Consider the following 12,464-nt stretch of genomic DNA (forward strand, 5'->3'; position numbering starts at 1 on the left):
TTGGCTATCAAAAACAGCTGTAGCTATTCTACTCTGTAATTGGTCTATTTCACATCACCTGTTTATCTTCCTTCATCAATGCATCGCCGCATGTTTTAGCCAGTGGCGTGTTTGTGATCCGATTTCGCTGAGAGTTGTATTATTAAACTACTATGCAAACTTCTTACATTGATATGATCGGGTTTAAGTCCATTTCTGAGATCAGCGGCTTTATCATATTGCTTTGTTATATTTTAGTACCTTTCTGTCATATTCCAAACCAAAAACTCTAAAATCTGTCAATTACCGGCATATCTTTTGTTGTCAATTGTTACTAAAAAGAAATCTCGCACCGAGTAAAGATTTTTGAGGTATTTAAGTTTTTAATTACTAAATTGATTTATTAAAGAAGAAATTTCGGAAGATTAGAAAGGTAAGAGAAGACGTAAAGTAGAAAACATCTTATTTTTTTTATTAAAGTCTTATGTGTTCTAAAATCAGGTTTTTTTTTTTTTTTTTTTTTTTTTTTTTTTTTCTTTCAAACCACTGAATATATATTCAAACTTTTTGTTTGATTTTTAGAATGCTTGATAGCTTAAACACCACTAACTAATAAAACTTGGTAACTCATCCGAATAATCATGTATTTTAGATTAAGAAGAATTTGCATTTGACACTTTCAATTTCTTTTATTTAAAATTAGAGATGCTAATTTTGTAATCTTGATTTTTAATATCAATTAACTAATAACTTTGAATTCATGCGAGTTAATTAAATTGTTTTTTTTTTTTTTTTTTGTGAAATATGTGAAAGGATCATGTAATTGCTTATATCGGAGAATGTGCATCATTTATTAAACTGAAACGTATGACTTTATTTTCATTGTTATAATATAAAATTTTTGTATTTTAGTGTGTGATAATTGAAATATTTATATAAATAATTTAAATATTTCTCTTTTTCCTGTCATTTGTGCCATTGAAACTCGTATAGAAAAATATCTGGTGAATTCTGATTTAAGAAGTTTTCTGTGTTAAATTTTTAAAATTCTTTATTTCTGATATTTTAAGCAATAGTATATAATATTTTTATTTGCAGGAGAAAATGAGGTCAGCTAGTCAGTTAGTTTATAGAGGATTTATTTTGTTTCTCATTGGAACTCTTTTTACCTTTGTACTGAATGTATTACAAACCCAACGACATTCATCACCATTTCATCATAATGAGAGAAATCAGTATTCATTTCTCACTAAGTGGTGGTTGCCCTTGATTTGTGGATTAGGATCTGGTAAGGCATTAACAATTAAATTCATATTTTATGCTTCTTTAAAATTAATGTACTTTGTAATGAATGAATGATACTGGATTATAAAAACAAGCTATGGGAAAGAACAGTGTGTAAATTATGAAGTTTATTGTCTATTAAAGGAATTATTTAGTATTGGATTAGAATGACAAAATACTGATTTTTTTTTTTTTATGAATGTACTTGGATAATTTTCAACTTGCTCATTGATTTTTTATTATAAACTGTTTTATGTATCAGATTTAATATATTTTAGATTAGGGAATGAAGTTCAAAAGTCTATGTGTAAAGGATATGCTATTTATTCTCAATCTTTAAAAGATTATTTAATTGGTTTAATGATTTAAAAACCATGTTTGACTATTCTGTGCAAGATAAATTATTTAGTTTAAAGCATTAGAAGTAAACTGAACAAAAGGGGCTTAACTATGTTACTTTTTACATAAAAAAAAACTATTTTTAATATATTAGCAATATTATGACTACTTGTAAAAGGAAGAAAAATGAATCATCATTTATTCAAAATAGCTCCTTTATTAATTTTATTTCTTCAGTTTGATAAATAAGCTTTTATTGAATAGCCTGTATAAACTGTATTTTTGTGTCAAATGTTACATTGTACCAAATGTTACATTGTGCTTTGTTATTAATCATAGTTGAGATTATTTTCTTGTGATGGTAGAAGATGGAACTCTGTAGGTTTTATAATGTTTAAATATGGTATCATAAACTACTGGTAATCTATTATTTCCTTGAATTCTCCTTGGCCAAGTTAATTAAAAAATGTCTTCCATTTGTCTGTATTATTATTGAGTATTATTTTGTTTGAACGTACTCATCTATGAACTTCTCTGATTGAATTAGCATTAAAAACTTTCTCTTTAAATGTATATTCATTAAATTTACAAAACATAGTTAAAAAATTGGATAAATATTCACAGATATCGCTTTTACTCCATGTTTCAACTGAAAATTTTCACTTTTTTTTGATAGCTGAATTTTTGCATTTCTTCTTTATTTGTTAATTTTAACTACACAATTTATTTTCAGTCTTTTAATATGGAATTTTTGATTGTAAATTCAGAAATCTGTTTTAATTCTAGTTTCATATGTGATGAAATTAATCAGGATTTTTTTTTATTGTTCTTGTAATTCATATTTAATTGAAATCACTTTTTATTTTAGCACTTGTTGGTTTGATCTACCCCTGTTTGAAATATAAATGCCCAGATCAAGAGATGCGATGTCAAGACTGGTCACATGTTCTAAGATGTGTTGCCATGTTTGTTGGCATTAATGAAGCTTGTACTGTATCCTTCTAACAAAAATAATATATTTTATTAAAAAAAATTCTTTAAAATGATTTTAAAAAATATTAATTAAAAATTAAACAAAATTTTTGTGCTTATTATTGATAACTTTCAGAAATATAAGCACACAAATTATTTTAAAATTTATATAATAATTTTAAAGTAGTTATCAGGGAACTTTTCTGACTGAATTAGTGCTAAAAACTGTACTTAAATGCATGTTTATTAAAATTATTTAACATTGTTAAAAATTCATACTATACCTATAATTTTTATTACTGCATATTGAGATGAATTATATGTGAAAATTGGATAAATATTCACATAAATGCTTTTAGCTCCTTATTTGAACTACATTTTTTAAACTTTTTTTGACTACTGGATTTTTTCTTATATATAATATAAACTGAATTTATTGCCAATTTTTACCCCCTGTTTAAAAATATTTTTATGCATTATTTATGTTACATTTCATTATTGCAATGTCTTCAAATCTTTCTCATTGTTTCATTAAATATTTAATCTTATGATTATCCTACATTTTTGAAAACTAAAAAAGTAAGATACAGGCTGGTGAGAGAAATGGGAATGATAGGGTTTATTGATTTCAACTGATATGGCTGGCATATTTACAAAAACATTATAAAGTAATTTTGTCCAAAAGCCCACAGTTAAATTTTAATGCAGATCAATAATGGTTTAACTTAATCCTTTTTTATATTTGTTGAAATTTTACTCTAAATTCTTCGTAATTTTGAAGTTTTCAATATTTTGGATTGTGATTTAAAAATTTTAATTTATCATAACATTTTATAAAAATTCTTAATTTTTATTTTTTGGATGTTTATATGTGATCTCAATAATAGATTCTAATGCTTTAAAAAAGGGTTATATTTACTATTTGTAAAAAAATAAAATAAAAAAAAAATGTTGTTTGTCATTCTTAAAAGAGAGATGTTAATATAAAGGAAAATAAAATAGATATTTCTTTGTATTTTCTTTGCCAAAAGAAAAAGCAATAAAAGCAACTCTTATAGTGTATAATGTGGGAAAATTGAAATATTTTTAAAAAAGTAATTAAAGGTTTTTGACACTATCTATGTCATTCTTTACAAAATATTAAAACAAACTACATTATTTTTGGTTTATTACCATTTTAAACATAAGAAGTTTTGAAAAACCATTAATGTATGCAAAATTTTATATTTTCTTTATTTTTTATTTCTTTAACAGTATTATCAGAAAGTAGATTTTCCAAGTAATTTACAACTTTGTCTATCACTTGCTGTTATATCTATTGGTATGTGGTGGTATTTTGATCGAACTACCATAGGTTTTGGAATAGGTGTTATTGCTGCTGTTCTGGCTACATTAGCTACTCAAATATTAGTTTATCATAAAATATGCATGTAAGTATTAAGACCATGAATATATTTATTTAATATTTCATTAGTGTAAAGGTTTTTGCATTTTTTTGGCAGGGGGCATAGGTGCAGGGGGTAAATTACATAAAAATGTTTAATTGCATTATTCTGTTATTACCATAGAAGTGCTTTAGTGAAAAATTCATATTTATTAGAAGAATCCAAATGTTGTAAACATTCTAATGCATTTTATTTTTGTGTCCTGTGGCCTTTCAAGTGCATATATTGTACCATGATTCATAATAAATTAATTTGTATACTTATTATATGTTCTACTTTGAAACTTTATGACTTTCAGTAGAATTTAATAACAGAAATAGTTCCCAAATTTTTGAATTTTTTCTTATTTCTTTTTTTTTGTATACAATTTTAATAAGTGGCTGATTCACTTTTAAAATTGAATAATGTCAATAAAAGAATGTTTTATTTCTTAGGGGGAATTGGATAAAAGCTAAATTATCCAATTTTAATTCTGCTTAAACTGTTTTAAATTTAGAATTTTTTTTTCTTTTGCATTGCTTATTGTTTATTTTAGTAATTAAAAATAAATAAGAAACAGAACATGCCTATAAAATATATAAATAAAATAATAGTAAAATAATGCATGAGATTATGGTAAAATCACTTGCATCCATGTAAAGATAGATAAATTCATTACAAAAACCTTGCAACACCATTTGACTTTCTCCACAGTTCCTGTATTTTCTGTTGTAAAATTATTTTGATTATTTCTAGAATTTTTCATTGTATTGTTTGACTTCATTATTTGCAATTTTTATTTCAATGTTATAAATTTTAGAAATTATAACATTGAATTGTAGAATTATAAAATTTTGAGATGGAATTCATAAATAAGAGAATATTTTTATCCTAATTTCAATCACTAGCTTCTGTTATATTTTGCCAACTTCAATCAAGAGAACATAATGTACAGTTTTTTTTTTGTTTTTTTTTTGACAAAAGTCTTGGCAAAATATATTAATTGCCTTATAATTCATGGAGGCTTTAAGAAAATATTAATAGAAAGAATTTAAAAAGATAACCTATTAACATAACATAGTTAAAATATATTGACAACTTATCTTTTCATTATACTGAAGTTCTGTGATAGTTTTAAATCATGTTTTTTAAAATTGAGTTCTTTACTTTAATTGGAATTGTATTCATTTGTAGCAAAAACATTTACATTTTCTGTGTTCATTAAATTTTTCAATGTTAGCAAAAAAAAAAAAAAAAAAAAAAAATCACTTTTGTTTGTAATTTCTTTTAAATTCACCAAAAATATGTTTTATTTATTTATAATTAATTACTATGAATTAGATTATTTTCTATTTTTGAAGTATTTGGGGCTATAAAAAAAATCTTGACATACAAATGAGGTTGTGGTATTTTGGGATCCCATCGACCTGTCAATGCGCCAAAGGATTGGCGATTTTCGAATATGTGCAGAAGCTATCTTTTGGCAATAATATAGGGATTGGCAAAAATGGGCGATGGATAATCCCAAACTACCATTTTTTTTTTAGTAACTGAAAAAAAATTGGAAATTCTAGAAATTGTTCCTTTAAGAGATTAAATGTGCAGTAATTAATTTTTATCTTGAGTTTGTATTTTTAGATTTTTTATGTTAATAAGAAATGTGATTGTGTAGACTTTTTTCCACCAATATGTTCATTTTAATGACAATATCTGAAATTGGATATTTATAGAAGCATAAGTAAGATATGAAATGTCCTTCTCCCATTGATACTTGCCATTCTTTCTTCCTAAACAGTTTTCAAATGCCCAAATTGTATATGGTCAGATATCTTTTTTTTTTTGTGGGGGGGGGGGGAGGGGGGAATTATGGATAAAAATTTATTTTATAATGTAAGAATTATAAATTGAAAGATTTTTTATCTGCAGAAAAATAGCATTGATTTGCTATTTGTTACAAAAAGTAGAAGTATTGGCCCTCTTATATTTTTCAAGGGACCAGAGGAAAAGTGATGTATATCTTGGGAAATCAGTTGATTGCAGATTACAATTTAATTCGGGGGAAACATATAAAAAATATATTAATAACAAGATAACTAGTGTATAGCTGAAGGTAAATATAGAATAGTATTATGCAATAATATTTTGAATTGCATTTGCTGCCATGTAAGTGCACATATTTTGGTTTTATTTATATACCTCACAGATGGCTGTGGAATTGATATGAAGCGATTAAAATAAAAACCATTATTTCATGCTTTACCTTGCTATTCTATTGTCCGAATTTCATATTTTGCTGATACTTGTATAGTTGTGGAAATAAATCTATTTTAAGTCCTTATGTAGTGACTACAAAATAATAGTAAGGTCTCAAATTGTTTTTACACTAGTGAAAAAAGTATTTAGTTCAATCTGTAACTTGATAAACATTATTAAGAATTTTATCATTCATTTAATATTTTAGTTCATATAATTTTTCTATGTCAAATTTTAACACTCTGTTTTCTTATAAATAGCTATTCTGAAAGAGAATTCTCATATGTAAAGTCTTGGCTTCCCTGTGTTGTGTTCTCTGGTGGTATAACTGTGGCTAATATTGGAAAACAGCTAGCTGCTGTAAGTAGAATTATGCTCATAAATAGTAAATTTTGATATTTATGATGATTTTAAATATGTAAATGATTAATATATCATAAATTTGATATAAATAGTATAGTTTCGCATTTATAAAAGTGATATGTAACTATTTTTAGACCTTGTTCTGCTTCAGCCATCTATAGAAGCTATTGAGTAAAAAAAGCAACTATTCAATTTTTTTTTTAATTACAATTTTCTTTTTGGCAACTTCTCCCATTAATAGATTTTTGAGACATTCTTGAAATACATTTCAAAAGTGATAAATTAGTGAATTTTTAAAATATCTTCTGAAAGCAGACTTTCCGATTGAGAATTTAGATAGATTTCCTTTTTAACAGAAGAAAAATATTTGCTATCTTTGATTATTCAAGAAATAGCATTTTCTTTTTATTAGTAAGTTTGCTGTTATTTATATGGCAAAATTATAGGGTAAGGAAAGGAAATATTAATATTTTCATATCTTTGTTAGTCAGTATATGAAAAAGTATCTTACAATGTTTATTACTGTATGTAAAGGAAGGATACTTATCCATTTGAACTTCTTGCAAATTTGCCTTTAAGTTTTTCAATTAAATTTTAATCTAAGTTTAGATTACTATGTTTTTGTGATAATAAAATTAGAAATTTCTAATTTTTTTTTTTTTTTTTATATATATATAATGTTCCATCTTTGCCCCACTTGTCTGCTTTATTTATCCTTTTAAATAATTTGAGAAAACTATTTATGGCCCATTTAATTGCTTATTTTGTATTAATTAATGCAACTACAATTTTACTTATATATTCTGTTAGATTTTAATGCCTTTCAGCAAAAAAGTTGATCTGAAATTGTTTTAACCAGTAGTGGTTTTGTTTCATAATTAGTATTGCAGTAGAGAACTCTAAGGCAATTATACTACTGTGTTATTGACAATATTCTCATTAATCTATTATAGTTTAACCAGTTAGTCCTGTTTTGTTGTAAGATGATGTTGTAAGATATTTACTTTTGGCGACCAGCTTGTTCTCCTACAATACTGACTTTTCAGGCTATTAACACAAAATATATTTATTAAAATTTTACCTTGTTATGTTAGATGACTCAAACATATTAATTAAATGGAATCAATCTACTCTGGCAAATTAAAATATGTATATGTTAAGTGTATGATTTGATTATTTCATAAATAGAAAATTCTTTAAATTAAAAGCTACTCTGCTTTAAAAATGCGAGGTATAGCAATTACAGTCTGTCAGCTTTCTATTTGACACCAGAATCCTGATTTTATTTCTGAGTGAATGGAAATTGTGGTCACACAGCGAATTCTGTTCCAAGCATTTCTGATTATATTTTGCAATTGTTAATTAGTTAAGTGTAGCTGTGAAAGTGTCCGATGGAATAGTCCAAAATATTTGAATCATGATTTGATTATTGGCATTTAGCATTAAGTAGTTAGACAGATTAAATGGTATTGAATAACAAGAAGACTTATATATGAAGGCATGACACAGCAGTTAAACATTTAAGATTGTAAATCCGTTTTGATATTTTAATTGCAATGGCTCTAGTGTTTAATTTGGATGATGTATGTATCTTTTTATTTTGAAATAATATATTAAAAAAGATACCTTATTTTATAGTACATAATTGTAAAAGAACATTTAGCCTTATAATTTTAAGTGTAGTTTTACAATTATAACATAACAAATTAAGAAAAGGATTCAATATAGTTTAAACAGAAATGTGATGTTAAATGAATCTTAATGTTTCGTTACAGAATGACTTTTCTGATGGTGATAAATCCCATGCAGAGTAAAGTGATGTTGGATATTGACATTCAATATAAGCACCTGTTAGAATCACTGAAAGAATTACAAGAAGTTATTAATGTTTACTTTGCATATTCCATTGAAAGTTTCTTTTTTTTTGTACATATATTTATTAATACTTTATATACTTTTAGGGAACTATAATGGATATTATAAGTAAATCTCTTATTATTCCATCAAGACTGATGTTAGTTAACAAGTTATTATTTTTGTTTTAATAATATTAAAGGTAGTAAAAAAATAAAATAAATCTCATTGAATTAGGTTTTTAAGTTTCTTTACTGTGTATATTCCAAAATATCATGTATTAGTTCAGTATTAGAAAGTTTATCATAACATTCAGGTCATTATATCAGGAAATGTTGACACATTTTTATAAGTTATGCATATCTGTCCCATCGATTTTTATTTTGCCTATAACCTACGGCAGGCTTTCTAAAAGTCTTAAACACATGGACAAATTACAGTATGAAATTCTATTACATATTCACCATTTATGTATATTTATTTGTTTTAGATCTGTGATAATATCATTTGTACATATGTAAAAAAAAGAAAAGAAAGGGTATTTAAGGACTGTGGGTTATCATTTAAAATACTGGTAGAATTTATTTTCTAAATCCATGTTTAATGAATTTACTTATTTTATAACTTGAGGGTTTCTTTTTTCTTCCTCCAAAACTATTGTTAATGTGTAGAACATGTTCATATTATAAAAGAAAACTGTGTAAATATTAAAATCTATTGTAATGCAAAAAGCTTGTATTGTAATTTAGCTCAAAATAATCTATATGTTCATTTTCTGTTACCAATAAAGATCTTCTTTTTATGTAAATGTGGACTTGTGTTATAATTGTATTCTGGACACAGTTTGAAATGCTTATAGTAATATTTATTCCAAACAGGAATGATTCCAGGTTTCATATAAAATAACCAATGTTAACAACTACTTACAACATACAGAATTTACAGAATACCTCATACAATGTGAGCTTTATCAAACACTACAAAGCAAATGACTTACATATGATAATAGACATTCAACATAATTATGTATGGCAAACAACTTGGCACAATCATTTCAAAATAATATGCACATCACTACAAACTACAAGTGGATATAATTAAAGAAAAAAAAAAGTCATACTTGAATAACAGAACACATGATTAAAAAATAACTACAAATAAAAGTCAAGAATTTGAAAAAAAAAGTAAACATGTAAAAAGCTTTTGTCCATTAAAAAATTTAAATTTTTAGTGAAAAATAAAACATTTCTATTTAATGATGGTAAAAAATGCTCTCGTCCTAATACAGAAATGCACGAAGACAGTTTAATATACTCATTTACAATCATTTCCACATAATAGATGAAAATACAGTTAATAAATTTTTGTTAAGAGCTCAGCTTAAAAACCATTTTATTTGACAGATATCTAGAAAAAAATGTTAAAAATTTCATTAATTGTTAGCATTTTTATAAAAAAAAAAAATGCATGTCAGAGAAAACAGTTAAGAATTTTATTGTTGCATTAAATAGCTTGCTGATTTTAAGATTTGCTACATGAACTTGTCATCTAATCAGTATACAGAATAAAAAATACCGGTATTGTTAATAAGTGAATTATTAATGTAAAATTCATAAAATTGGACGGAAGTAAAATCACCAAACTGGTGCAAAATATTTTTACCAGTTATTTTTCAGTTTAAAAACATTAATCACACAAAAATTTTTTTTCATGAATTTCTACAAACACTGAAAATAAATCATTTACAATTCATGAATCTAATAATGGAATGTAACAATTTGTTTACTCAAATGTATGCTCACAAGTAGCTGCAAAACATTATAAGCCACACAAAAAAGCATATGTTTTGAATGTAAAAATAAATGCCAAAAACTAAAGACACTGTTTTTCATTTTTTATGTTCAACAGTAATTAAAACGATTGCAATAAAAACAAACACAAATGGTATCAATGCCCATTTCAATCATCATTTTAAGAAATAGAATAGTGTGATTCATGGCAGAAAAGTTGTTGAACATACTATTTTAAAAGATAAGCCTTACAATCATTCTCTCATACATACATTTCTACAAATAACTGAACAGTTTAAAGTTCAGTGGTCATCACAGTTCGACGAACAGTGGCAGGATTTTCTGGAGAAACAACTCCATTGCTATTATTATCCACATGCCAGGGTGATAATTGAGATGCGTTGGAAGTTACTCGCATAATTGCTTGGACAGAAATATCACGATTGCTAGCTGAAGACACAGAACGTGTAATAGGATTTGCTCCAGCAAATGATGTTTCCTATGATTAAAATTTTATTATACATTGTTGAAGAATACAAAAGGTTAACATATATATCTTAAATATATATAGTTAAAAAAAAGACATAACCTTAGTGTGTCCCATTCTAAAAAAATATCAAGGTTACAATCGTCCTATAAAATTATGTTGCCTCTCATGGAGCCAAAAATGAAATAATGGGATTTAAAGATTGAATACTAATGTATGTACATTTTTCTTTTTCTAAAGTGTTTCAATACATGGACAACACTAAAAAAATCATTCTAGTTCTGAGGAGGAAACAAAAAGTATTCAAATAGACTGGGTCAAAACGAAGGAAAAAAAATTAAGGCTTAGAATGCTTTTATTCTGAACTGTCAATGGCTAATAAGGTTTTCTAACATCACAATTAAAATGCAACAGAAACATTTATAACACATTGGATAGAAAAAAAGACTTATAGCTTTAAATTTATTATCTGTTAGAGAATTTGTATTTAGCAATATATGAAAGTTTCTACCAATAGGAGAATATTATTTAAAATTGAAACAGCTTTAACATTGCTATAAAAATACTCATAGTAATGTGGAAGTGATAATTTCCCCAGAAATGTGCTTATTTAATGATTAGATTATATGGCAGTTAAACCAAAGAAATTTAAAACTATTGGGAGCTTATAATATCAAATGTATTGAGAAGTAATTTTGCTATGGGTTGAGGAAAGAAAATAGCTTTAAATTCAAAATATGTGTCTAAACAATTGAAAAGGTAATCTGATATTAAACTCATGGGTAGCAAAGACAATAGACACTTGTCATGCACTTATGTTTACTTGCACTTTTATTTAAGTGCAAATCAACAAACCGATTTTTCATATGAATTGTGACAATATTTAATATGTACATTCTTGCTTTGAGAGTAGTCAATATAAACTGCTGAAGAAACAGTGCTATTATTCTAATCACATTGTTTAGAACAACCTATCTCTGAATGTCAGAAGGATTTTGTTTTACGGAAATAAATTGCAGTAACCCAAAGAATTTTGATTGATAATTACAATGAAATACAACAATATACTGAAGATAACAAACTAGAAAATAATAAGGCATTAATTTTTTTTTCATGAACCATTTTCAGAGCAATGATTTTGGATGGAAGAGCTAGCTCATGAAATTTATCATTGAAGCAACAAAAATCAATAACAAATTATTATATACTAAATTATTAGTAATTTGCTTTTTTTTGTAGTATTTTGAATATTATAACTGAAACAGATGTAGGTCAAAATTATTTTTTGAAGTATGAGAGACAGCAAATTTATATAAAAAGATATCAGAAAAAAATTAACAAAAAAAATCTTTGCGAATAAGAAAAGGTGGTAATAGTTGTAATATATTGCAACTCAACGATTCGAAGAAGCATTGATATCGTTTTGAATTTCATTATAATAAAAAATCATTATTACAAATTATATCCAAAACTAATTTTTCAAAAATTACTAAAGCTAAAACTGGAAAAAATGCATTCATTCAAACAAATTGGTATAATTGAAAAACTATTTTTTAACCTTTAAAATGATGTAAAAATAATTTTTATGTAATGATGCTTTGATGTTACAACAACAAGACATTAAAATTCTGTTTTTAAAATTAAACTTATAACAAAAATTTTGAAAGATCCATTCTTAGTGGGTCTCTAATACCCAAGAAATAGCTTTCTAAATTTCAA

The 12,464-nt window shown here is 25.4% G+C and overlaps 2 protein-coding genes across 4 annotated transcripts in view; one reads left to right on the forward strand and one right to left on the reverse strand.

Annotated features, from left to right (window-relative positions):
* The first annotated feature begins 76 nt into the window (after window positions 1-76).
* On the forward strand, window positions 77-9,189 carry LOC129956873 (insulin-induced gene 1 protein-like). Of its 2 annotated transcripts, none has more exons than XM_056068858.1 (6): window positions 77-350; window positions 1,078-1,267; window positions 2,471-2,595; window positions 3,838-4,004; window positions 6,512-6,611; window positions 8,390-9,189. In XM_056068858.1, exons 2-6 carry the CDS (start codon window positions 1,084-1,086, stop codon window positions 8,426-8,428), a joined length of 615 nt encoding a protein of 204 aa, XP_055924833.1. In that variant the 5' UTR covers window positions 77-350; window positions 1,078-1,083; the 3' UTR covers window positions 8,429-9,189. The 2 variants fall into 2 exon arrangements, with proteins under 2 accessions (XP_055924833.1, XP_055924825.1); XM_056068850.1 differs by having other exon boundaries at window positions 77-412; window positions 8,390-9,188.
* A 122-nt stretch (window positions 9,190-9,311) lies between these two features.
* The window catches only part of LOC129958535 (band 4.1-like protein 5), a 70,144-nt gene continuing 66,991 nt past the window's right edge, over window positions 9,312-12,464 (reverse strand). For both annotated transcript variants that reach the window (XM_056071078.1, XM_056071085.1), the window contains one exon: window positions 9,312-10,757. In XM_056071078.1, the coding sequence (XP_055927053.1) occupies window positions 10,554-10,757 (204 nt within the window). In that variant the 3' untranslated portion in view covers window positions 9,312-10,553. The remainder of the gene's footprint in view (window positions 10,758-12,464) is intronic.

This window comes from Argiope bruennichi, chromosome 2 (assembly GCF_947563725.1).
Source record: "Argiope bruennichi chromosome 2, qqArgBrue1.1, whole genome shotgun sequence".
Classification (NCBI taxonomy): domain Eukaryota; kingdom Metazoa; phylum Arthropoda; class Arachnida; order Araneae; family Araneidae; genus Argiope; species Argiope bruennichi.

Excerpts from the sequence above, each read along its gene's own strand:
- LOC129956873 (XM_056068858.1), top strand. The coding sequence starts at position 1,084 with ATGAGGTCAGCTAGTCAGTTAGTTTATAGAGGATTTATTTTGTTTCTC. Across the intron at positions 2,596-3,837 it reads GCATTAATGAAGCTTGTACT|AAAGTAGATTTTCCAAGTAA; the intron begins GTATCCTTCTAA and ends CAGTATTATCAG. Across the intron at positions 4,005-6,511 it reads GTTTATCATAAAATATGCAT|CTATTCTGAAAGAGAATTCT; the intron begins GTAAGTATTAAG and ends TCTTATAAATAG.